This window comes from Antechinus flavipes, chromosome 4 (assembly GCF_016432865.1).
Source record: "Antechinus flavipes isolate AdamAnt ecotype Samford, QLD, Australia chromosome 4, AdamAnt_v2, whole genome shotgun sequence".
NCBI lineage: Eukaryota > Metazoa > Chordata > Mammalia > Dasyuromorphia > Dasyuridae > Antechinus > Antechinus flavipes.
In genome coordinates, this window is record NC_067401.1 from 118,296,840 (window position 1) to 118,322,282 (window position 25,443).

General features: G+C 32.3%; 1 protein-coding gene across 3 annotated transcripts in view; it reads left to right on the top strand.

The window, feature by feature from the left end:
* Positions 1-25,443, top strand: part of TRIM37 (tripartite motif containing 37) — a 112,517-nt gene that overhangs the window by 30,633 nt on the left and 56,441 nt on the right. For all 3 annotated transcript variants that reach the window (XM_051994153.1, XM_051994151.1, XM_051994152.1), the window contains exons 8-11: positions 3,562-3,629; positions 14,008-14,132; positions 24,054-24,104; positions 25,185-25,266. In XM_051994153.1, the coding sequence (XP_051850113.1) occupies positions 3,562-3,629; positions 14,008-14,132; positions 24,054-24,104; positions 25,185-25,266 (326 nt within the window). The remainder of the gene's footprint in view (positions 1-3,561; positions 3,630-14,007; positions 14,133-24,053; positions 24,105-25,184; positions 25,267-25,443) is intronic.

The window sequence follows — 25,443 nt, forward strand, 5'->3', positions numbered from 1 at the left end:
TTTCTATCTTATCAGAGACATTTCTCTCTAGGCTAGTGAATCTTAAATCTATTTTGTGTTATAGACCACTTTTTTGTGTCATGAACACCTTTGGCAGGATAGTGAAGCTTATTGACCACTTCTTAGAATAATGTTTTTAAATGAATAAGATAAAATACATAGATTATAGAGGAAACTATATCAAAATATTTTTAAAAAACAAGTTCACAGATCCCAAGAATTCAGATCATCATCCCCTGTTGCCTACATTGTTGTAATAACATTCTAATTGATCTTCCTGCCTTGGATCTCTGTTCCAATCTTCCTCCATACTACCACCAAAAAGATTTTGTACAGCTCTAAAGTACATGTCTGGCACTTTTATTTTCAGACTCTTGTTACTCTCTGTTACCTCTGTGATCAAATATAAATGTCTCTGTTTATTATTAAAACATTTCATACAACGTGCCCCCTCCCTTTCTGTTTTTACCAGTCTTCTTATATAGTATTTTCTTTGATAGTAAATTATGCCAAGTATTGCAGTCTTGTTCCTACTTACTTGTATGGATGTTCCTCTTACAAGACATGTGATAATCTACTTCACACTTAGAATATTTTCCCTTTCCCTCAAATTAAAATCTCTGGCTTCTTTCAAGATTCTGGTCAAGTACCAGCTTGGCAGGTGGTTGTTTCTGGTATTTCCAAACCACTTAACTCTCCTATTGCTACTCGTTTTCCCTCTGAAATTAAGTTGCATATTCTTCATAGCTTATTCATATCTATAAACGAATTTGATTGACTCCTCCTAGAATGTAAATCTACAGAATGTTCTTTGACTTTTCATTGAAATTTCATTGCAAACCTGGCATTTAGCTCATCATAAATTCTTTTACATATCTTTGTCTCATTTTCTCTTTTAAAGTAAAGATAATAGAGTTGTGAGGATCAAAGAAGATAATATATGTTAAGTGCTTTGCAAACCTTAGAGTGATATATAAATATTAGTCTTAAAGTGAATGTTGAAAACTCTCTTTGCATATATCTGGAAAAATAAGATACTATTAAAATTTTTTTTGAAAAATCAAAAAAATTAGCTTTGATGAAAGAGACAATTTAAAAAGTGGTGAGACTTTTTTGAACTGATGCAGAGTGAAGTAAGTAGAGAAATGTAAAACAGCTTTGAAAGACTTGAGAGTACTGATCAGTGTGATGATAAACCCACAATTTCAGAGGACTGAAGAGTAATATGTTAACTTTTTGACTTTGACATGAAGTTATTCAAGATGCAAAATGAGACATGTTTTTAGACATGAACAATGCAGGGATTTGCTTAACTGTGAATATTTGGTTGCTTTTGTTTTTCACTGGGAAGAGAAGGATTGGAGGGTAGAAAATAAATGCATATTAGTAAAAAAAGATTAAACTTAATCTAAAAATTAATTAGTGGAGTTAGAAAAATTCTTGTAGATGTTATTTACATAGAGTCTTTCAAAAAGTTGGGATTTTAAGAAGCTGAGAGAGGTAAGGGAAGGAATATACATGTGAGAGGTCAGCTCTGTGCAAAGGCCATGTCTGAGAAATGGCAAAGAAGTCAGTTTGGCTATAACATAGTCTATGTTCAGACTGTGAAGAATTTCAGATGCCAAGCTAAGTAGTTGGCATTTTATCCTAGAACCATTAGGAAATCATTAGGAGCAGAGATGTATGTGATATAGAAAGACTTGGATTTTACAGAGTTGATTTTGGCAGCCTAATGGAAGATGATTTGGAGAAAGAAGATTGGAGAAAGAAGAAACAGGAGGTTTGTAATTGTTCTGGCAAGAGGTGATGAGGACCTGAACTGATAGTCCTAAGAGAGGAGAGGAAAGAGGGTGAAATGTTGTGAAGGTATAATTTGGCACAGGATGAAAGTGAGGAGAGTCACAGATGGCTCAGTTATCTTAATTTCAATCACTAAACTTTTAGTAAGTACCTATTATATTCCAGGTCTTGTGCTAGAGCCTTGGTATATAAGGATAAAAGCAAAGTGGGTGGGACTTAACATCCCTGAATATGTACACCATACATACAAAATACAGTGTAGTTTAAGAAGGGAGGTGTCTGTTAGTTGGCAGGGATTAGGAAAGCCTTCATGTTCATGATCTGGAACCTAGACTTTTTTTCTTTTGCAAGGCAATTGGGGTTAAGTGAATTGTCCAAGGTCATACAACTAGTAAGTGTCAAATGTCAGGCCAGATTTGAACTTGGGTCTTCCTGACTCCAGAGCCAGTGCTTTTCTATTCAGGATGACCTCTGTAAAGGCATTGATAAACTGAAAGACAGCATGTACATGAAAGTATAGCATGGAGAACTTAACCAGGAAAACCTGGTATTAAGCCTGCCTCTGACCCATATTATTTAAATGACTTTTGAATAGGTTACTCAAGCTCATCATTCTGGATAATTCTCTAAGATCTTAACTTATAGAAGCATTAACATGTTGAAAAAAGGGAGATCTAATAAGGAACTCACAGGTCCAAGTTCCTATCCTATTATTATTATTTTATTATAACTTTTTATTTACAAGATATATGCATGAGTAATTTTTCAGCATTGACAATTGCAAAACCTTTGGTTCCAATTTTCCCCCTTATTCCCCCTGCCCTCTCCCCCAGATGGCAGGTAGATCAATACGTGTTAAATATGTTAAAGTATATGTTAAATACAACATATGTATACCTATCCTATTATTATAATGAGCATATTGTATATCATTATTATTACTATAAGTGCTTTTATGCAATTTTTTTAAAGTGACAAAGCTTTAATTTCCTATAGTTGAAATTATCTTTTATTTTAGATAATTCTCTCTATCACTTGTTTTGTTAAGTTTCAGTTACATTTTATTTCTGTTAAAATTATTTGTGGTTGGCTCCATCAAGTCATGGTAAGATAAGTCTTATGGTAAAAAGTCACAAGAGGAGATTGTATTGTTAGTAAAAGAATCTAATGAATGAGGTTAAATTCTAGATCTGTATTATTAGACAAATTAGAGGAAATAGAGGAGAGGAAAAATTCAAGTCTGGTCAGGGTCAAACAGTATCTCAAAACTAATGATATTAGTTGTGTAACCAAGAGTAAATCACTTATTCTTTTTAAACTTCTGCTTTCTTATTTGTAAAATGAGGATAATTATTATGTTGATTTTTCTGTTCCAGAGTTTTAAGGATCAAATGAGATGATATATGTAAAGTGCTTTGCAATCTTTAAAATACAGACATTTGCTATTGCTATAACTTCATTTTAGGAGTGCCATAATATTTAATGTCAATGATAATAGGTATTCAAAAATACTTATTTGTTTAAAATAAATATCCCACAGTTAAATTGCATTAAGCCTAAAAATTGTGATAATAGCCCTGAAGTTGTTACAATGTTGTGTATTATAGCTTTAATATAGAATTTCAACTTCCTTGTGAGAGTTTTTGTCAAGAACTTCTAAACAATGAAAAATACAGTTTTTCTTGAATACTATAATATTTCATTTTCGTATGCACAATAAGGATGAGTATTGTTCTTTTTTGCTTTTATTTTTTTAAACAGGTCAAAAGACATCTCTGACACAAGAAACAGAACTTTTGGAATCTCTACTCCAGGAGGTGGAACATCAGGTAATTAATATACAATATCTTAAATATTGGAAACTAGATGAAGTCTTCATTTTTAGCCTCCATTTGTTGATAAACAAGTACACCTCTTGTTTAACAATACAGGATATCCCAGAAGTCTCAGTGAGTTTTAAACTAGCTTAAAATAAAAGGATTTAGATTTTTTTTTTAGTCCCACTATTAAGCACCTACTAAGTACCAAGCATTTTCCTAGGTGCCAAGGACACAAAAAAAGGTTAAAATATAATCCCTGGTCTCAGGAAATCACAATCCAGTTGTATGATAGTATGTGCACTACTTTTTACTTGTAGTTTAAGACCTACTTCTGCATATAAGAAAAAGCACTACGTTTTCTAAACTTTTCTTTGTTTAAAAGCTTTTTTATTATAATTAAACTATGTCTAGTTTCTTTTTTTTTTAACAGCTTTTTATTTACAAGTTATATGTAATTTTATAGCATTGACAATTGCCAAACCTTTTGTTCCAATTTTTCCCCTCTTTCCCCTCCTCTTCTCCCCTAAATGGCAGGATCACCAGTAAATGTTAAATATATTAGAGTATAAATTAGATACTATATCTAGTTTCTTACATTTTTTATTTATATTTTCTTAATCACTGCATTTAGTTTTTCTGAGTCCTGTTTATTTATATCTATATCTATTCATGTAGCTCTTAAGGGTTTAGACTTTTGAGACATCATGTATAAATTTAGGCCCAGTATGATGGTTGGTGAAATCAAATAAGAACTTAATTCCAGTGTTGCAGGTGGATAGTACACCTATGATGCTGTAGAAAGGCTTTGAGACTTCATAATGGATTTTGATTCTCATGTATTAATAATATTCGGAAATATTTCCATCAGGGAAGACTCAATGGGGCCTTTGCCTAGACTAGCTAAAAGCTGTAATTAGAATAAATAACGGAAATTAAAATTCAAGAAGCAGTTGGCAGTTTTTTCTTTTCCCATTCATATTTATTCTCCTGAGAAAAGGCTAATAAAAAAAATTGAGATCTGAATAAATTCAACTTTCAGTGATAATCCATAAAATTATTTGTAAATGTTCTATAAAAAACTAAAGTCTTTACTTTCTCAATGCCTTTTTTTTTTTTTTTTTTAACAGACCTATGATTTTATTAGTTTAACATATTCCTAACGAGGAGCCCTAGTTATCAGTGCAGATTACTATCTGGTTTTCATTTTGCAGTGATAGTTTCCTGGGGGCACTGAAGGTCAAATAACTTGTCCAAAGACATAGAGCCAACATCAGTCATAAGTGGGAGTTGAATTCCAGTCTTTCTGAATAAGGCCTGCTTTTTTATCTACTAGGCCATGTTGCCTTTCACATAGGTACCCTTTATTTCTGAGGAGCAATTTGGGATAGTGATTGAACAGTCTGGTTCAAGTCTTAGCCGTGTTAATAGGTAGGTAGTCTTGGACAAGACACTGAACGTGTTTTCTCATTTTAAAAATCTTAATGTTGATGAGAGAGACTAGTTATCTTCCTACTTTACTGTGTTGCCTGCAGGATCAGTATCAGAAATTGAACATGGAAATGCTACATAAGTTCTAAATTCAGTACAAATGTAAAATGATTTTTCCTCAAGGTCTCTCCTCTTAGTTGATTCTGAACTATAATGGTTTGCATGTTCTATAAATGAAAACTAAGAAACTTTTCTTGCTAAGTTTGTGTGTATACCTTGAAGGAAACAGATTGCATTTATGAGATCTGACTCAGATCTTTGAATTGACTAGTTTAAAAAAATTCTCATTCTTTTTTTTTTTCCCCCAGCAGCAGTTTTTTGATGACAGGCTTCTCTGAACTTAGTTACGCTAGTCTTTGGATGTCATTTACATAGTCTGTCATTTTGTCTTTATTTTGAAACCTTTTCAGTTTGGTGTAGTATCTTCCAGATACTACAAATACAAATTTAATATTGTTTCTGTTTTGTCCAGAAACAGTGAAGGTCTTCCCTTCCCAGATTTTTTTTTTTTGACCAGGTAAAAATGACTATTCTTTGCCACATTCTTTCTTACTCAGCCTTAATCACTGAAAGAGCAGATGCCTCAATCAAAATGACTTTATCTTTAAAAGGTCTAAATCTCCCACTTCATCCAAGACCATCTCTAGTCATTTAGATCTATATCTTGCCACCTTATCCAGATGACCCAATTTATTTTATTTTCTGTATGAGCTAGTGTTAAAGCTTAGATTCATATATAATCAGATATAGTTTTAGAAATAGTCTTATAATATAACAAGAATAAAGAATAATTTTGGATTATCCCCTTGCCCTACTGGCATCCAAATGTTAACAAGAAATTTAGAGAAAGGGTCCCCAGAATGTTAAACATTCTGGCTAAGATTGCATAGGAGAAAGGCATGAATAAGTCTCAGGAGTATCTACATAAAAAAACCCACAAATCTAACAAAGTATTTTATATGTTGCTACAGAAAAAAAGGAGTAAGGAAGTAAGCAAAGTAAGTGGTTTAAATAAAGAGACAACATAAATCTAATATTCTAAAAAATGTGTTTTTTAGAAAAAAAACATATTTTGCTGGTATAGTCTATGTATTCTAGATTTTTTTTTTCCTGGAGGGATAGAAGGTCAAAAGTTTGCTTAGTACTTTAAAAATCATTTAGATCTCTTTGAACATTCAAACTTTTTTGTCTTGAATCTTGATTTTAACTTTTGTTGAAGAGCAAAAATGTCTTTTTTAGTCCAGAGAAATATATTTTTCTTTTACTATAATTTTTTTTTTTTGTCTCAGATAGCAGGTAGTAAATTTTTTCAAAATATTTTTTGGAAATGTTTAGATTTCCAAAGTAGGTTATTACCAAAATATGTTTATTTGTTTAATTAGAATCCTTATCCAGTTTATCATTGCATGAAATCACTATGGCTTCTTGGAAGCCCATCTAAAAGAAATATGAAATAAATAAACAAACAAACAAATAAATAAATATATATATGTAAATTCCAATCGGTGTTCTTGGTGCTCTTAGTGTCCTTTAACCTCCTAACTTCTACTATTTCTTCTTTATCTCAACAATATTATTGATCTATTTCACATCTTGATCTATATTCTTGATCTATTTCACATCTCCTGGGACATGGTGATATTAAAAAAAAATTGGACTGAGGTGAGACCTTGTTTTTGATATTAGCTCCATAATCTCAGTTTTATTTGCAAAATGAGAATATTAGATTTATGTTGTCTCTTTATTTAAACCACTTACTTTGCTTACTTCCTTACTCCTTTTTTTCTGTAGCAACATATAAAATACTTTGTTAGATTTGTGGGTTTTTTTATGTAGATACTCCTGAGACTTATTCATGCCTTTCTCCTATGCAATCTTAGCCAGAATGTTTAACATTCTGGGGACCCTTTCTCTAAATTTCTTGTTAACATTTGGATGCCAGTAGGGCAAGGGGATAATCCAAAATTATTCTTTATTCTTGTTATATTATAAGACTATTTCTAAAACTATATCTGATTATATATGAATTTAAGCTTTAACACTAGCTCATACAGAAAATAAAATAAATTGGGTCATCTGGATAAGGTGGCAAGATATAGATCTAAATGACTAGAGATGGTCTTGGATGAAGTGGGAGATTTAGACCTTTTAAAGATAAAGTCATTTTGATTGAGGCATCTGCTCTTTCAGTGATTAAGGCTGAGTAAGAAAGAATGTGGCAAAGAATAGTCATTTTTACCTGGTCAAAAAAAAAAAATCTGGGAAGGGAAGACCTTCACTGTTTCTGGACAAAACAGAAACAATATTTATATTCACTCTGAGGTAATCTAGATCATAACAAAGACTTAAGTGAGGTTTGATCTTTTGTTGGTCAGTCTGTGAAAGCAAATGTGGGGACAGATCATCAAAAAAAATCCAAGTTTTTTAATGTACTTACTTAACTATCCCTGTGGGTTTTTTTTTTTTTAATTTAAATCTTATTGAACATTATTGTCTAGATAATCTGTTTTTTCTTCACTTGTTTCCTATGTAGATAGTTAGGGTAATTATACTTTAGTGATTATAGATCTTATAAAGGAGGTCAGCAGTGTTCCAGTACTTGACATATTTGGAATAATGCTATCTCCAAACTGGGCAGGTTGAACATTTCCTCATCAGTAGGGAATGCTCTTCACTTGGACTCTCTGTTGGTCAATCTTTAAGCCAGTTTTTGGTGACCATATTATTGAGATTAATAATCAGAGAGTCATTAAACAAAGTGATCTCTTGTTACATATTTTAAGAAAATAAGATTTAGGCAAATATATTTTAGACTTTTTTTTTTGAAGAGTATAATAGCATTTTTATTCTAATCAATTCTTTTATTTATTTTTTGATAGTTAACAAACTCAAGAAAGGAAGATTTGTTTGTTTTTTTACATCTTTCAGGAATCATGCAGCTGTAAATATGTGGTTTTATAGAACCATGTTTGTAAAAACCTAGTAGTTCCTTCTTATACTTTTATCAAGAAATGATAAGGAATATTAAAAGACCTAGAAAAATGTGTCTGGTATGATGAGTGCATCTTTTATGGAGAATTTATGGTAGGACATGGTCATCATAGAATGAGAAGCTTAGCTGGATCATAGTCTTTGGTTGCAGGGAGTACCTACATTGATAGATATGGATCTGCTGACATATTAATATAAAATATAAGACTGTCCTGGGGGTAGTGCCAAGATGATGGAATAAAGTAAATGTTATAGCTGAACTCTTTTCAGTATTGTTTTCCAAACAGCTTTAAAATAACATTTCATTTGCTATTCTGGAATGGCATAGCTAACAAAAGGTTGGGTGAGACATTTTTCTAGCTTGAAACAATTTAGGAGGTAGGAAGAAGAAGTCTATGATCATGGAATGGGAGCTAGACCAGAATACACATTGTGGCAGCTTTGGCTTCCAGAGATAAAAGGGTCAAACAGCTGGTCAGAAGGAAGTCTCTACTGGCACTGAGATAGGACTCTGTTGATTTACCCATACTCAAATGCGGAATGTAGTCCTGGCTCATAGTTCCAGATGAGGAGTACTAATATACTGGAACTTATAGCTGCAGTGGAGCAGGGACCCTTCTCAGAATTCCATGGAAGAAAAGAATGCTTATGGTTACTCAAAGACCATAGCATAGTCCAGGACAGTAGTGAACACATTTTTCCTTGCATCATACCACCTTGAATAAAGTGAAAATAATTTCAAATACCCCTGAAGCTTGGGGCAGTATATTCTTCACCCTGGAAATAGCCCTACTTTAACAGAGTTTTAAAAAAGCCAAAAAATGAGCAAATAACATAAAAAGATTCTGGCCATAGAAAGCTATGATGGCAAGGAAGATCAAAACACTTAGAAGAAGATAACAAAGCCCAAACTTATATATCCAAAATCTCCAAGAAAAATAAGAATTGATCTCAGGCCATGGAAGATCTCAGAAGGGATTTTGATAATTTTGATAAATAAGAGAGCTAAAGGAAAAATTGGGAAGAGAAAAGAGAGTGATGCAAAAGAAAATACATAAAAGCTAATGAGAAGAATTCCTTAAACAGCAGAATTGGCTAAATGGGAAAGAAGGTATAAATATAAGCTCACTTGAGAAAATAATAACTTAAAAATTAGAAATGAGCAAATGAAAGCTAATGATTTTTATTAGAAATCAAGAAACAATAAAAAATGAAATTGTATTACAAAAGAATGAAGAAATTAAAAACAATGAGAAATACCTTATTGGAAAAAAACAAATTGACCTGGAAAATAGATTTAGGAAAGAGAATTTTAAAAAGTATTGTTCCATCTGAAAGCCATGATTAAAAAAAGAGCCTTTCAAGAAATTAGCAGGGAAAACTTTCCTGATATTCTAGAAACAGGAGGGTAAAATAGAAATAGAAAGAATCTACCAATCACTCCTGAAAGAGATCCCAAGAAGAAAATTCTCAGGAATATTATAGCCAAGGTCTGGAACTCCCAGGTCAAGGATACTGTAATATTGCAAGCATCCAGAAAGAAACAGTTCAAATATAGTGGAGGCATAGCTACAAGATTTAGCAGCTTCTACATTAAAGAATCGAAGGTTCAGAAAATGATATTCTGGAGAGCAGTAGAGCTAGGATTACAACTAAGAATTACCTCCCCAGCAAAACTGAGTATAATCTTTCAGAGGAAAAGGTGGATCTTCAGTGAAATAGAGAACTTTAAAGCATTCGTGATGAAAAGACCAGAGCTGTGTAGAAAATTAGATTTTTCAAATACAGGACTCAGAAGAAGTAGGAGGAGGTAATCAGGAAAGGGAAATAATAAGGGACTTTATTAAGTTTATCCGTTTACATTTCTACATGGGAGGATGGTACTTAAAACTCATAAGAACTTTATCATTATTATGGCAGTTAGAAGGAATAATATAGATAGGGCACAGGTGGGAGTTGAATATGAAAGGATAATATCTTTTAAAAAATTAAAGGGTAAGAGAGGAATGTATTGGGAGAATGGGAAAGGGAGAGGTGAAATGGCTTAAATTATCTGCCATAAAAGGCATAAAAAGCTTTTACAGTGGAGGGGGAGTGAATAAATTGCATTAGAATTGGCTCAAAGAAAAAAATAACATTCAGTATGAACATAGAAATCTGTCTTGTCCTGTTAGAAAGTAGGAGGGGAAGAACATATGAGAAGGTGGAAGAGAGGGCATATTGGGGGAGGGAATGGACAGTAGCAAAATAAGGAAGAATTAACAGCAATAGAAATTGGGAAAATAAATTTTTATAATAGCTTATTATTTTTCAAAATACATGCAAAGACAGTTTTCAACACTCACCCTTGTAAAACAGTTTGTTGCAAATTTTTTTCCTTCTCTCTCCTCCCCCCTTCTCCTAGATAGCAAACAATTCAATATAGGTTAAACATGTGCAGTTCTTCTAAACACATCCATCATGCTACATGAGAAAAATTAGACCAAAAATGAGAGAAAAAAAAACAAGCAAACAACAACAACAAGGTGAAAATACCATATTTTGATCCACATTCAGTCCCTATCTAGTCTTCTCACTGGATGGAGGCTTTTTACATCACATTCCCAAATAATGAACATCCACTTAAGTTTTCAGATCCTTGCCACTACAAAAAGACTGCTACAAATGTTTTTGTACATGTGGGTCCTTTTCCCTTTTTGGTCATTTTTTTTGGAAATATAGAGCCAGTAGAGACACTGGTAGATCAGAGATTATGCACCGTTTAATAGTCCTTTGGGCATAGTTCCAAATTGCTCTCCAGAATGGTTTACTTGTTCACAGCTGGCAAAATTTTGAAGCAAGTTTATCTGGTGAAGGCCTCATTTCGAAACCGGTTTAAATTTATAAAAAATAAACAAAAAAAAAGCCATTCCCTAATTGGTAACCATCAAAAGATATGAACTATGTCCAAAGAGTTATAAAATCATGCATATCCTTTGATCTAACAATACCTAGGTATGAATTCCAAAAGAGGTTTAAAAAAAAAAAAAAAAGGAAAGGGACCTTTATGTACAAAAATATTTATAGCAGCTCATTTCTCAGGGCAAATAATTGGAAGTTGAGGGGATACCCATCAGTTGGGCTGAATAAAATGGTATGTGATTATAATGGAATATTATTATTCTATGGAAATGATGAGAGACTGAAAAGTCTTCATAAATGCAAGCAAAGTGAAATATATTGTGTAGAGAAGAGCACAATAATGTTGTTGTGAAATGATCAGCTGTGAATGACTTTGCTCTTTTCAGTAATACAGTGATCTAGACTACTCTGAAAGGCTTATGATGAAAAATGCTCTCCATATCCAGAGATATAATTGATTTTTCTGAATATAGATCGAGGCATACTCTTTTTTTTTTTTAAACTTTATTTTTCTTGAGGGTTTTTTTTTTTGGGTTTTTTTTTTTTTTTTTTTTTTTTTTACAATATGACTTTTATGGAAATGTGTTATGGACCAGAACTCTGAAATAAGGATTCTTACAAGATGTTGTCAGTGGAATTGATGAGACAATGGTTATCTAGTTTAGCCTGGTGCTTAATAGTTCTCTAAGTTCAGCATGATTGATTTAATCTTACAACAAATAATGGTTTCCTAGTGATATAATGATTGGTTTATACTCATTGTAGAGCATATAAGCTAGGCGCCTCAGCCAGATTCATTCAGAACTAGAGAAGACAAGCGGACTGGAGGCTGAAGCATAAGCCCTTGGACTCTGATTCATTCATCCCATCTCACACCTTGGTGGCAGGGCTGTCCTCCTTAGCTTCTCCACTGAAACCAAGACTCCTCAAGGCCTCTAAGAAAGCTAGCTGAAGCCCCAGGCAAGGAGACAAGACTTTGAAGGAGATAATAAAGAATTTGGACTTTAACACCTGGTTGTTCTTGTGGTGATTACTAAACTGAAAGGAAGGCTGCCCCCAAGACCTCCAGAAAATCGAACCAAGGACATCACAGAAATGTTTTACATAACTTTCTTAATGGGGTTGGGTATGAAGAAGAAAGGAGAAAATCTGGAACTCAAAAGCTTTAAAAACAAATGAAAATTGCTTTATATGTAGCTGGGGAAAATAAAAATATTTTTTAAAAAGATCGCTCCCCTCCCCCCAAATAAAAAAACGAAGTAACATTTATAAAATAAACAAAAATTTATTTACAATTTTTAAAGTTATTCCATTAGTTGCTTTGTTTATTAATTTTTTGAAGTAAGCATAGAGAAATATAAATAGCAAATAGTCTTGGAGAGTTTCTGAGGCTTATAAATTATCTTTTGATCTACATATTGATAAGTTTCACTGAATCAATAAGATTGGACCTAAAAATTATCATTTGGGGAGGAGGTCAACATTAAAGATAGAACCAAAATAGCACACTCAGAATTTAAAAACAAATTTAATAGACATGTTTTTGTATCGCATGTATTGTGGCTTTCCTTTAATCTTGCCCAGAGAGCTATTCTTTTCAACAGAAAATAAAAAAACCATGAAATAAATACACACACACACACACAATAAAGGGCTAGCAATAAGCAGAAACGTATCTAAAACTTTAAAGGCACAATGGCTTGTAAATCTTGAATTTGAACATAAATTGGATGCGCTGCAATTCTCAGTAATTGCTAATGGGGATGAACTGGAATTATTAGATCTAAGAACTCAATCACGCCATAATTATTCTTAACATATATATGTGTGACTCCTATTATCTTTAATCATACAAAATATAACTAGAATATGATAAGAAATAAGTTACTTGTTATATTGACTAACTGGATTGGTTAAAAAATGTCATATTGCATATTGAAAATAGTGAAATTGCTATCGATGAAAATGGAGTAATTGAAGAAATATTGAAAGTTTTTAACATAAATCCTTTTAATAATATAAAAAGTATGAGAGTACACTTTGGCTTATTTTTCTTACTCCTGATGCTAATGTGTGTGTGTGGGTACTCCCTGTTTAAAATTGGCTTTAAGAGTTTCTTGACATTAATCACGGACCTTTGATACTGTTGAGTTAATAAAAAAAGGGGGAGATGTAGAGGGCTAACAAAAAGGAGATCTAAAAAGGTAGGCAGGAATTAACATACTCTCTGTGCAGTCTTTTGTTTACTGTATAATCTTTTGTAAGTAAATAGTGATGACTATAAGTACATTAAAATACATGATTCAAGTTGTTTAGAATATTAGAATATTCTTCACTAGGTTCCTTTCAGCTATTTATCTATTCTGACTAGATTTAAAGTTACATTGCTTCTCTACCCTCTTATTAACAAAAAGACTAATAATGTCAACCACACAAGAAATGCCAGTATTATAATCATCTCTCAAATAAATGATGAACAAATTGATTGCCATAGTTGTGGCATCTGAACAGACTCAGACTAGCATTCTATTTGGGTGCTAAACAACACAAATAATTGAAAAGCATCTATTAAGCTCTTATTGTATGTCATCACTTTTGCAGTCAGTAATTGCATCTTTTAAAAAGTATGGAATCAGGACTAAGTTAAATGCCTGAAATCAGTATGACCACATAATTCAATGTATATGTAGAAAACACATTTTTAATTTGACATATTAATTTTGTTTTATTGTTTGCCTCATCCTAATATTTTTAAGATTTCTAATCAGCCAGGCAATTTGTTTAAATGATGTTTTGGTGTGTTTGATATGTGATTTGTCTGGATATAGATAGATTTACATTTTTCTTATTCCTAGAACTTAAGTTTACTTTTAAAGCATTTAACTTCTGTTCTGATTTCCTTAACTATAAAATAGAATGATTCCTGTTTTGTTATTTAGTTACAAGTTGATTAAATAATGCATTGTGTTTACTGTTTCCAATTTTTAAAAAATTATCTTTCTTACAGCTGCGTTCATGTAGTAAGAGTGAATTAATCTCTAAAAGTTCAGAGATCCTCATGATGTTTCAGCAGGTTCATAGAAAGCCCATGGCATCCTTTGTTACAACTCCAGTTCCACCAGATTTTACAAGGTATGGCATAGATTCTGGATCTCCTTTACTTTGTAAGTTTAATTTTAAATGTTCTTAAAAACTCCAAAATGATTTTCTTTATCAATCTTAATTTTAATATTTCATTGTGAATTTCATTATCTAGGCAATATTCTAGGTGTGGATGCTCAGGTTTTCACTCTAAAAACAACAATTTGAAAGGCTTTATTGGGATCTACCCTATGGGCTAAATTGAATTAACCATTTTTGGAGCTCCAGTATTCAGAAGTTATATTACTTGAGCATTCTTTATCATACTTCATTCATCTTTCTTGTCTAGATTTGCTATATTTATGATGTGTTCTTTCTTTAGTAAAGCAATTCATATGAATCACAGAAGAAACACAGAACTAGAAACTATCTATTAACATCATCTTTCACCAATTGTGGCATCTTTTGCCAAGTTTTGGCCAGCTTTTTCCTACATAGATTGCTAAATAACATTTGTATTTAGAAATTTCTACAATTGATATCATAATGCCCTCATATATGATTTTTCCTGTTAGATATGGAGATAATCCAAGAAACAGTATCATGATTTCTATAAACTAAGTATAATAAGCCCTTGTTCATTATTCATTTTTAAAAAAAGATAATAATAATAATTTTTATGTTTTTTGGAATACATGTAAAGACAGTTTTCACCATCCACCCTTATAAAATCTTTTGTTCCAAATTTTTCTCTCTCCCTCCCCACATAGCAAGTAATCCAATATCGGTTAAACATGTACAATTCTTCTAGACATATTTCCATATATATCATGCTTTACAAGAAAAATTAGTTTAAAAGGGGAGAAAAAAAAAACAATAATAGCAACAAGATGAAAATAATATATTGTGATCCACATTCAGTCTCCATAGTTCTCTCTCTGGATGTGTATGGCATTTTCCACCACAAGTCTGTTGGAACTGCCTTGAATCACCTCATTTTTAAAAAGAGCCAAATGCATTATAGATGTATTTCTGAGAGCCATGACAAACATTGAAATTTTAGTAGTACAGCGATTCTCAATAGTGCGCCAAATGCATCAAGAACTCTTGATCTGAGTTGTCAAGGAGCTGCTTTCAGATACTCAATTAATTTCACCTAGGCACTTTACCAGAGCTGGATAATGGCAGCAGTTAAGCAAATTTGATTTCTTAAAGAACTTCACCAATATTTTAAAGGTCAAATTAGGTGATATCTACTATGTCCCCATTCTTTTCAGACAAGAAATCCATAATTAAATTTTTACATATGTGTGTATATAAATTTTTTTCAGTCAGCAAAAATCTAACTTCTTTTTCTTCTACCACTCCATTCTCCCATTTGAGAAAGAATGGGAAAACAATTCCTGTTACAAATATGTATTAAATCAAGCAAAACATTTCTATATTAGCCATATTGAAAAAAATACATATCTTATTCTGCTATCTTGAGTCCCTCAAATATCCATTAGGAATCTTGGGGATCTTGTTTCATCATTAGTTCTTTGGAGTGGTGGTTGATAATTAATTTGATCAGAGTTCCTAATTTGTTGTTTAATTATCTTTGCAATATCGTTATCATATAAATTATTCTCCTGGTTATATTCATTTCACCCTGCATCAATTCATGCAAAATCTATCAAGTTTCTCTTCCTCATTTTGTATATTAGAATAGTATTCTATTGTATTTATATATATCTTAACTTGTTCAACTAGTCCCCAAATTTTGGATATCCTCTTAAGTTTTTTTGCCACGTCAAAATGAACTCTAAATATTTTTGTACATTTAAAAAATTGTTTTAATCTTTTAATCTACTTTCCTTTCATCTTATTTCTCTTAATTATCCAAATTATGTGTGATGTTGACTGCAGTTTCTTGATACTTGAATTCTTTCTTTCTGATTCTTCTCTTCTTTCCCTGTTATTTCCCTGGTAATTCCATTTCTTTATACAACTCTTTTTTTGTCCAGTTCAGAGAAGAGTGAAGTTCAAGTGAGAAGATGTTCCCTAATATCCTTTTCCCACCTCTTCCCTCTTCCCTCTGTGATTTTTTTTGCCTCTCTTTCCATTATTTTCTTAAGATCATCAAGCTATAACAGCAACACTTCCCTTAGTGTTGCTGTTTTGTTTAATTGGCTTTTCTCTATGTCCCCTGGTGATAATAGGGTTTATTTATTTATTTTTTTATTCTTTAAATAACTTTTTATTGACAGAACCCATGCCAGGGTAATTTTTTTACAGCAAATTGTCCAAGATCACATAGCCAGTGTCTGAGGCTGGATTTGAACTCAGGCCTTCCTGTTTCTAGGTCCAGTACTCTATCTATACACTGTTTCATCTAACTGATCCCTTCATGTGCACATGTGTCATCTCAATATAATTGAACGTAAATTCACCCTTTAGCCTTTATCATTGTTTTTTCATGTTTACCTTTTAAAATTTTTCTTCACTCCTGTTTTTGAAATTCACAGTTTCTACACTACTCAGGTCTTTTCATCAGGAATGCTTAGAAATAGCATTAAAGGACCTTTGGTCCTTTCATTAAAGGACCGTTGGTCCATTTTTTCCATTATAGAATTATACTTTGTTTTTCTGGGTGAATTAATATTATCTGGAGAAGTCTTCCTCTTTTCCAAAATATACACAAAGACACATATGTGTGTATATATGTATGTCTATGTGTTGTGTGTATGTATATGTCTTTGCTTTTTGGAATATTAATATTCCAAGCTCTCTGCTCCTTCACAGTTGGTGATGCCAAAATTGTGTGTGATGCTGACTGGCTTCTTGATACTTAAATTCTTTTTAGCTGATTGCCAGATTTTTAATTTGTCTTTCAAGTTTTAGATTTTGGCTATAATTGTTCTGTTAGGTCTTCCTTCCTCCTTCCCTCCCTTCCTTCCTCTCTCCCTCTTCCTCCCTTAGAAATGTAGGCATATTCCTTTTGAGATATATTGTTTAGGTCCTTTTTTTGGTCATAGCTTTAAGGTAGTTGATTGATTGTTAAATTTTTTTCTCCTTAATCTGTTTTCCAAGGCTTTTGCTTTGACAGAAATATATTTTCTTCAATTTTTTTTCCTATTTTTTCCCCAGCTTTTTATTTTGCTTTAATATTTCTTCTTGTTTCATGGATTCTTCTGCTTCTGTTTCATCTTTCTAATTTTCAAGAAGTTTGTTGCATGGACAAGGTTTTCTTCATATCTTGTTCCAAACTGTTAATTCCATTTCTTTCTTTCTTTTTTTTTTTTTCCTGAGGCAATTGGGGTTAAGTGACTTGCCCAGGATCACATAGCTAGGAAATGTTAAGTGTCTGAGACCAGATTTGAACTCAGGCCCTCCTGACGTCAGGGCTGGTGCTCCATCCACTGTGCTAGCTAGCTGCCCCCTAATTTCAGTTCTTAATTTGTTAATTCTAATTCTTTCTTCGAAAGCTGTCATTTCTTTTCTCATTTTTTTCTCAAGCAGTCTCATTCACTTATAAAAACATTTTTAAACTCTTTAAAAAAACAGTTTTATGAACTGTTTAGTGGATTTTACTTAAAATTTGTTCCCAAGCTATATTTTTCTTTGAGATTTTGCTTGTAGATATTTTAGTCATTCTTTTTCCAAATTTGTTTCTTGGTCATTCTTGAGAGCAAGCAGAAGTGTTATTACTACATACCTCAGCAAGTGGACAAAAATGAAAGCAGCACACACACACACATATATATATATATATATATGTATATGGCATTCAAGACAAGCAGATGTTCAGCCACGTGGGGCCAGTGTCACTCATGTGAGGAAATGTGTACAAAGGACATATAATCAGCATCACATGTGGGATCTTAATTGAACTCAGTTATGGTGGAGAAATTCTCTATCAGGACCAATCTGAAATAGAGGATTTTCCTAATTGGGACGAGAAATTGGGTATGAAGGTTTAAATTGGCAATCTGGGACTCCAGAAGAATGTCAGTACACATTCTGGGAGCATTGTCCACCCAAGAATAGATATTGTTCACAGGCTCAGAGTGAGTTAGGACAGTGAGCTATAAATTAGGCTGTTTATCATTACATTATATGTTTATTAGAAGTACCTCACCTGAAATATTTCTATATTGGAATCCTATTACTGATAATGACAACATCATATTTGAATTGTTTCTTTCTGGCTACTTGCAGTATGTTCTCCTTGAGCTGATAATTTTGGAATTAGGTACAATATTCCTTGGAATTTTCATTTTGGGGGTCTCTTTCAAGGGCTGATTGATAAATTCTTTCAGAGACTATTTTATCCTTTCATTCTATTTCTATTCTATTTTTCAAGGAGTTGTTTTCATTTTCTTTTTCACCAAATCTGCTTTTTAAATAGTTTTCTTCAGAATTTTTTTTCTATTTCACTAAATGTATTTTTTAAGTTTTTTAAGTTGTTTTCTTCAATTTGTTTCCTTTTTCAAACTCCTGCAAAACTTTCTCATTTTCTTTTCCCATTTTTCTTCTAACTCGATTTTAATATCCTTTTTGAATTCTTCTAAGAGAACCTTTTGAGTATGAGACTAGTTCATATCTCCCTTTGAGACTTCATTTAGAAGCATTGTCTTTAATGTTCTCAGGTTTGGATTCTGTTCTTCCCTGTCTCCATAATAGCTATGTATGGTGAAAGCTCTTTTTGCTTTTTTGTTCATTTTTAAAGGTTAAGATCTGTTCCTAGGGCACAGGGGAAATTGTCCCAAACTTCCTCTACAAGTTGACAAGGGCTTCACATCAGAAAGGCAGGAGAGGACCAGGTTATGAAGCTCTTTGAAAAAGAGAATATTTTATATTTGATCCCGGAGGAGATAAGAAGTCAGCATAGCTTTTTGCCTGCTTATTGCATTAGAACTGCACTTGAGGAAAACTATGTTGATACCTGAATGTAAGATTAACTGGAGTGGGGAGGGACTTGAAGCCAGGAAACTATCCAACAGCCTTTTGTAGTGATCCAGGCCTTAGATGATAAGGGCCTACACCAGAGTGGCTGGAGAAGAGATAAAGACATTTATGAAAGAGGTGAAGATAAAATTGATAGTCATTGGTACCACCTTGGATATGCTAGAGGATGAAGGGGCGTGAGAATGAGTGATGGTTACTCTTGAAAGAAGAAAAAGGATTGTATATGCAAAAATATTTGTAGCAGCTCTTTCTGTTGTAGTAAAGATTTTGAAAGTAAAGGGATGCTCATCAGTTGAGGAATGGCTGAATAAATTGTGATATATGAATACTATGGTTGGTATTGTGCTTTAAGAAATCTTGAAGGAAGGATATAGTTTCAGAAAAACCTTTGAAAACTTGTGTGAATTAATACAAAGTAAAATAATCAGAACCAAGATAACAATTAATACAGTAATAATAGTGTCCTAAAGACAATCAATTTTGAAAGGCTTATGAACACTGATCAACACAGTGATCTATTTTACTTCCAAAGAACTCATGATGAAACATACTATCCACTTCTAGACAAAGAACGGATGAACTCGGTGTAAATTGAAGCATATATTCTTTTCCTTCTTTTCTTTTTTTAAATTATCTTTTTTTTTCAATATAGTTAATGTGAGAATTTGTTTAGTATGACTATGAATTTGTGGCATTTGTTTTCTTTACCTTTTTAATGAGTAAAGAAGAAAGGGAGAGACTTTGGAACCTAAAATAAAACTGAAAAAAGTTTAAAACTTTAAAAAAGGGCAATAGAAATGTTAACAAAGGTAGAAAAGGGGAGGTCCAGTCTAGTTTTGAACTTCTTTGAATTTGAGATACATCCATTTTAGGGATTTCTATTTCTAGATGTCTAATAGGCAGTTGGAGATGTGAGTCTGTAGATGAGAAAAGAAATTAGGGCTAGAAGAGTAGATCTGAGAACCATCAGCATAGAGAAGATAATTGAATTCATGGAACCCAATGAGATTACCAAGTGAAATAGAAGAAAAAAAAAGCCTCACTCTGTGCTGTATGATTGTAAGTTACTTGTGAATAAGGGAATGTTTTATTCTTAGTTTTTTTATATGCTTAGTATATAGCTATTCTGTTTGTTAGCTAGCTTAGGTAGTATATGTCAACAGCTTTTCCTTTTTTCATTTTAAAGTCTTTTAAATGAGAAGTTTTAAATCTTTACTAAAGATAAGCTGGAGCTTATTATATTTTAAGCCATAGTCTAGAAATCCAAATCCTTTTCTTCTGCCTCATTTTCTAACTGGTTGGTTTTCTAAATCTCCTTTTTTCTTTGAACCTTTTACCTTTGATTAGCAGTAATGATGAAAACACTCAGTGCTCCCAAAGATTCCCATTGCTTGCCCAAGACTTGTCATGGTCTTTATTAGTCCTTCTTGGTTCTTTTTAGTATACTTATTTGTGTCCATGTGAATTAGCAGAAGTGGGGGTAGTAGTTATTCAGTTTTGCAAGTCTGGGATATGTACTTTAGCTGTCCTCTCTTATTAGATTGATAGTTATTTCAGTGTTCTTAGGCCCAAGTACGTTAAGTGATTTGTCCAAAGTTATATAGGGAATGCCAGAAAGAGGTAGAATTTTAACCCCTGTCATCAGGCTCTAAATCCATTGCTCTTTTTTCACTGTACATACATGCTCTTACTCTTCCTGGAGATTGCTCCATTGGAGGTGCCAATGATTGAATTAGAAAATTTGGGGAAAAGGAGCTAATAAAAGTGATTTTGGATATGAGTTTCTTAAAATTATGGTCAAGTAGATATATTGTTGAAAATAAAATTTTTATAGCTTGTTGTAATGTCTACAGATGTAGATGTACTTGCATAGAATTGAAATTGAAGCTATGAAAGTCAATAAATTGTCCTAAGGATAACAGAGGATTTAGAACAACTTTGAGAAAATTTAGAAGTGGAAGGAAAAAGCTCAAAGAATGCAATGCATTCAGAAAAAGAAGTAAAGAAGTGGTATAGGATCACAAAGATAATCCTAAGTGGTAATCATAAGTTTCAAGAGCTGGAGAAGGAATAATTAAGATTATTAAGAGGAGGTAGGACATAAGAGCAGGCACAGAGAAGGGGGAAGTTGGGCATTCTAGACATAGGATATGGGGTGAGAATAAAGTTGTGGAGGTGGGAAAGTATAGGCTTATATGAAAAATAATAAGTTGGAAAAGAGATGGACTATATGTGAGAAGAAAAGTGAGAAAAAATTGGAACCAAAATTTGGGAAACCTTAAATAACAGTTTAGATTTTTTATTTGGTTGATTCTAGAGGCCTTTGAACAATAATGATGTAATAATAAAACCGTTGCATTCATACCCAGGATATATTGCAAAGAGGAAATGATAAATGTGGGAAACACAAGCTTAAAGCAATACAGTAGAATGAAATGCCTGAGGAACATTTTCAGTCAAATATGTAACTCTAAAGGATAAAAACTTTTGCACAAAATGTTCTGATTATGAATGTAGCACTAGTACTACAAATAACATTAGGCACTCTGGATAGTAGTTATGAACAATAATAAGATGACAAAATTCTTGTGTTTATTGTGAAAAAAGTAAAAACAGAACACACCTCATTATTCCTGTACTGGCTTTTTCAGTCATGTATAACATGTTCATTTTTTAAATTAAAATTTTCTTTTTTTTTTTCAATTCATAAAAGTAACTGGCCCCACCACATCCCCACTCCATTGAAAAGGAAAGAAAAACAGGGAAAGCAAATTCCCGCATAGTTCATGTCAAAAAAATTTTTTTTCAATCTTTATACTTAGTTCATCACCTCAGTATCAGAAAGTGAATGGCAGGTTTCATCATGAATTATCTGGAATTGTGGTTGGTCCATGCATCAATTGGATACTTAAGTCTTTCATTGTTAATTGTCTTGTTATTGTACAAATTCTACTTTTTGTGCACATTTCACTCTGCATCAGGTCATATATATATTCCCAGGTTTCTCTGAAAACATCCTCTTAGTTTCTAGTTCTTTGCCACCAAAAAAAAAAAAGAAAGCTGCTGCAAATATTTTTGTGCAAATGGGTTTTTTTTCCTGTTTCTTTTCTTTTTTTGTCATATGCACCTAGTATTCAGTAAATATTTGTTAAGTGCCTCCTATGTATCAAGCATTGTGCTAACCTTTGGGGATATAAGAAGTTATACTCTGCCTTCAAAGAGTTCAGAAAGTAAGGGAGGAGACAATAAACAAATGTGCATAAACTAGTTATAGGAAATATAGGAAATAATTAAGAGAGGGAAAGCACTAGAGTTTAGATAGACTTCCTAGACAAAATAAGATTTTAATTTGGATTTAAAGAAAGTCAGTAGAAAGTCAGGGAAGCCAGTAGACAGAAATGAAGTGGAGAAGACAACCAGACTAAATGCCTTGACTTGAAAGAGTAGTTTTAGTCTCTTGTTCGTGGGACAGAAAGGTAGAAGGGCAGTGTTAAGTGGATTGAAGAATTTGTGGCTTGGAGAAAGGTCATAAGATTGGAAAGGTAGAAAGGGACGAAGTTATGAAGGATTTTGAATACCAAAACGAATATTGGGCCCATTGGTTTATTTTGGTTTATTTTGATCAGGGCTGATGACAGAGACCTGTGCTTCAGAGAAATTACTGTGATGGATGAATGGAGGATAGATTGGATTGGGGACAGACTTGAGGCAGGGAGACAATTTAGCCAATGTGCTGCTGTAATATTGTATATATGATCTTTGTTCTTACAGCTTTCTTGGGATTTATGCTTACAAATGGAATCACTTTTCATTGAATTACATTTTGATGTTCTGTCAGTATTTGTAGAGGAAATTAAATTAAAGGTTCTTAATGGTAAAAGGGACAAAATTAGCACAGTACATCATTAAAAAGGAAACCAAATGAAAATTTATCTGATCATATGGAATTTCTGGAATCTAAACATTTTAGTCACTTTATTTGCATAATTCCTAATTGTTTTCTAAATAATTAGACTCTTTCCTGCCACAATTTCCACATTAACTAGTCCCATCTTTTAACATTGTTGCCAGTTTTTAGGGCATGAAATTAGATTGTATTTTAAATGTAATAAGAGAACTTACTACTGAAAGGAGTCCTTTGATGAAACCTTCTCTCAAGTTCATAATTCTTAATTGTTTTATGCACATAATTTAAAAAAATAATAGCTTTTTATTTTCAAAATACATGCAGTTAGTTTTCAACATTTATTCTTACAAAATTTGTATTCCAAATTTTTTTCCCTCCCTTCCCTTACCCTCTCCCCTAGATAGCACATGATGCACGTAAACTTTTAAAGAATGTAGTATATTATAACAATCCTCTCTGCTAGTGCCTTTACCTCATCACAGGTTTGTCACTTAGGCATTTCAGAATTACTTTGGTGTTGTCAAAAGCCAAAGCACGCAGTACCCTGAGGATGTTTATCCTAGAATATTGTCACATTTTTTTCCAGTATCTTTTGAATGGAGATGAGGGAAGGATGTTTATATAATTCTGTGTTTGCAATGGAATTTTTTTATACACTTTTGAGCATTCCAACAAATACCAGAAGGCAACAGTGCTCTAAGTTGCCTTATGTAATACATATGTATTGACTTCATCATGTGCTACAGAGAGCAGAATTGCAACATGTGTATTAAAATAAGATCAATATTCAGAAATAACCTTTGCTGTGTCCTCGAGATCTATGCTTTTGACTACCTTGCCTATAACTATTCTTGGTTCTGATGGTATGTAACATGAATCTTAAAACTGTGAAATTGTATTAGCTTATTGCCAGTGAATAATAATGAATTGTAATATGTTTAGGTCTTAGGAATTGATACTTAATAAATGCTTTTATGAGAATATATTTGATATTTTTTAGTCATTCATACTCTTGCTTGTAAGAATTATAAATTTTATCAGAGTCTACAATCTTTTCTTAAAATTTGTTTTACAAAGTTGAAATAATTTCTTGGGTTATGTGTTTTGTCTTTTAGTGAATTAGTACCAGCTTATGATTCAACTACCTTTGTTTTAGAAAACTTCAGGTAAGCCTTTGGGAACTGCTTATTTTGTATGTACAAAATTTGCCAATATAAATGAGAGTTGTTTATAAATAAATTTCATTTATAAAGCAGAACTGCTAAGAAGCTATGCTACGTGTCCTTAACTTTGATATTCCTTATTATAGAATAATTTTATTGGTTAAAATATTGACTTTATGGTGGGGAAAATCTGATACCTTCACATGTTGATATTATTTCTCATGTTTTCTCTTTAAAAAAAGACCAGTATTTTATTTTTCTAAATATATGCAAAAGATAGTTTTCAATAATCACTTTTGCAAAACCTTGTGTTTCAGATTTTTCTCCCTCTCCTTCTCCCACTCTCCCACAGACAGCAAGCAATCCTATATAGGTTAAACATGTGCAGTTCTTCTAAACATATTTCCAGATTTGTCATGTTGCGTAAGAAAAATCAGATCAAAGGGGGAAAAAAACCCCATGTTATCTCTTAATGCTAAATACCTGTATTTTAGTATGTTCTCTTCTAGCAGTTAAAAAGAAAAAAGTTAGTCAAAAGTTAGTATTCTAGGTCACATGAACAACAAGTTTGGAAGACTAAACATTTCCTCTTGATTTCTCAAGTATATGGGAGGAAGAGGATAATTCATGAACAAGACAGGAATAAAGTTGTTAAATGCTAATCTTAATGCTAACACTATCACTTATAATCTTGAACATGTTGCTTCCTTAGTTTCTTTCAATTTCTTTACATTCTTCTTTATTTTCATTCTAATCAAAATTTATAGATCACAATAATAAATTCATTGCAAAGTATTGTTTATTGTTTCAGCCATTTTGGAGTTGGTTTCTTTAAATGTTCTAAGTAATTAGCATGAACACGGTTTGGTCATTATAAAAATATTATTGGGAAATATATAATTATAATTAAATCAGTTCATTCATCTTAAATTTTTTGTTCAGAAATATAAATTGATATAGCACAAGAGTTATTTTTCATAATTGATGGGTTATTTTTAGCAGCAATTATAAGATTTAAATTATGATAAAGTTTGGTTTATTTAGCTGTTTTAATTGACATCAACATATTGTCTTTCTCTTTAGTACTTTGCGCCAGAGGGCAGATCCTGTTTATAGTCCACCTCTTCAAGTTTCAGGGCTTTGCTGGAGGCTGAAGGTTTATCCAGTAAGATTTTTACTGTCTTTTTTTTTTTTTTTTTTTTCTTAAAACCTTTTAATGTTATTTATTATTTCTACCACAACATTTTTCTAGCATTTTAAAGCAAATACACAGATATTACAGATGTCTACTAGGCAGTTGCAAACAACAATATTTGCATATTTCTATAGGGTCCTTGAATTT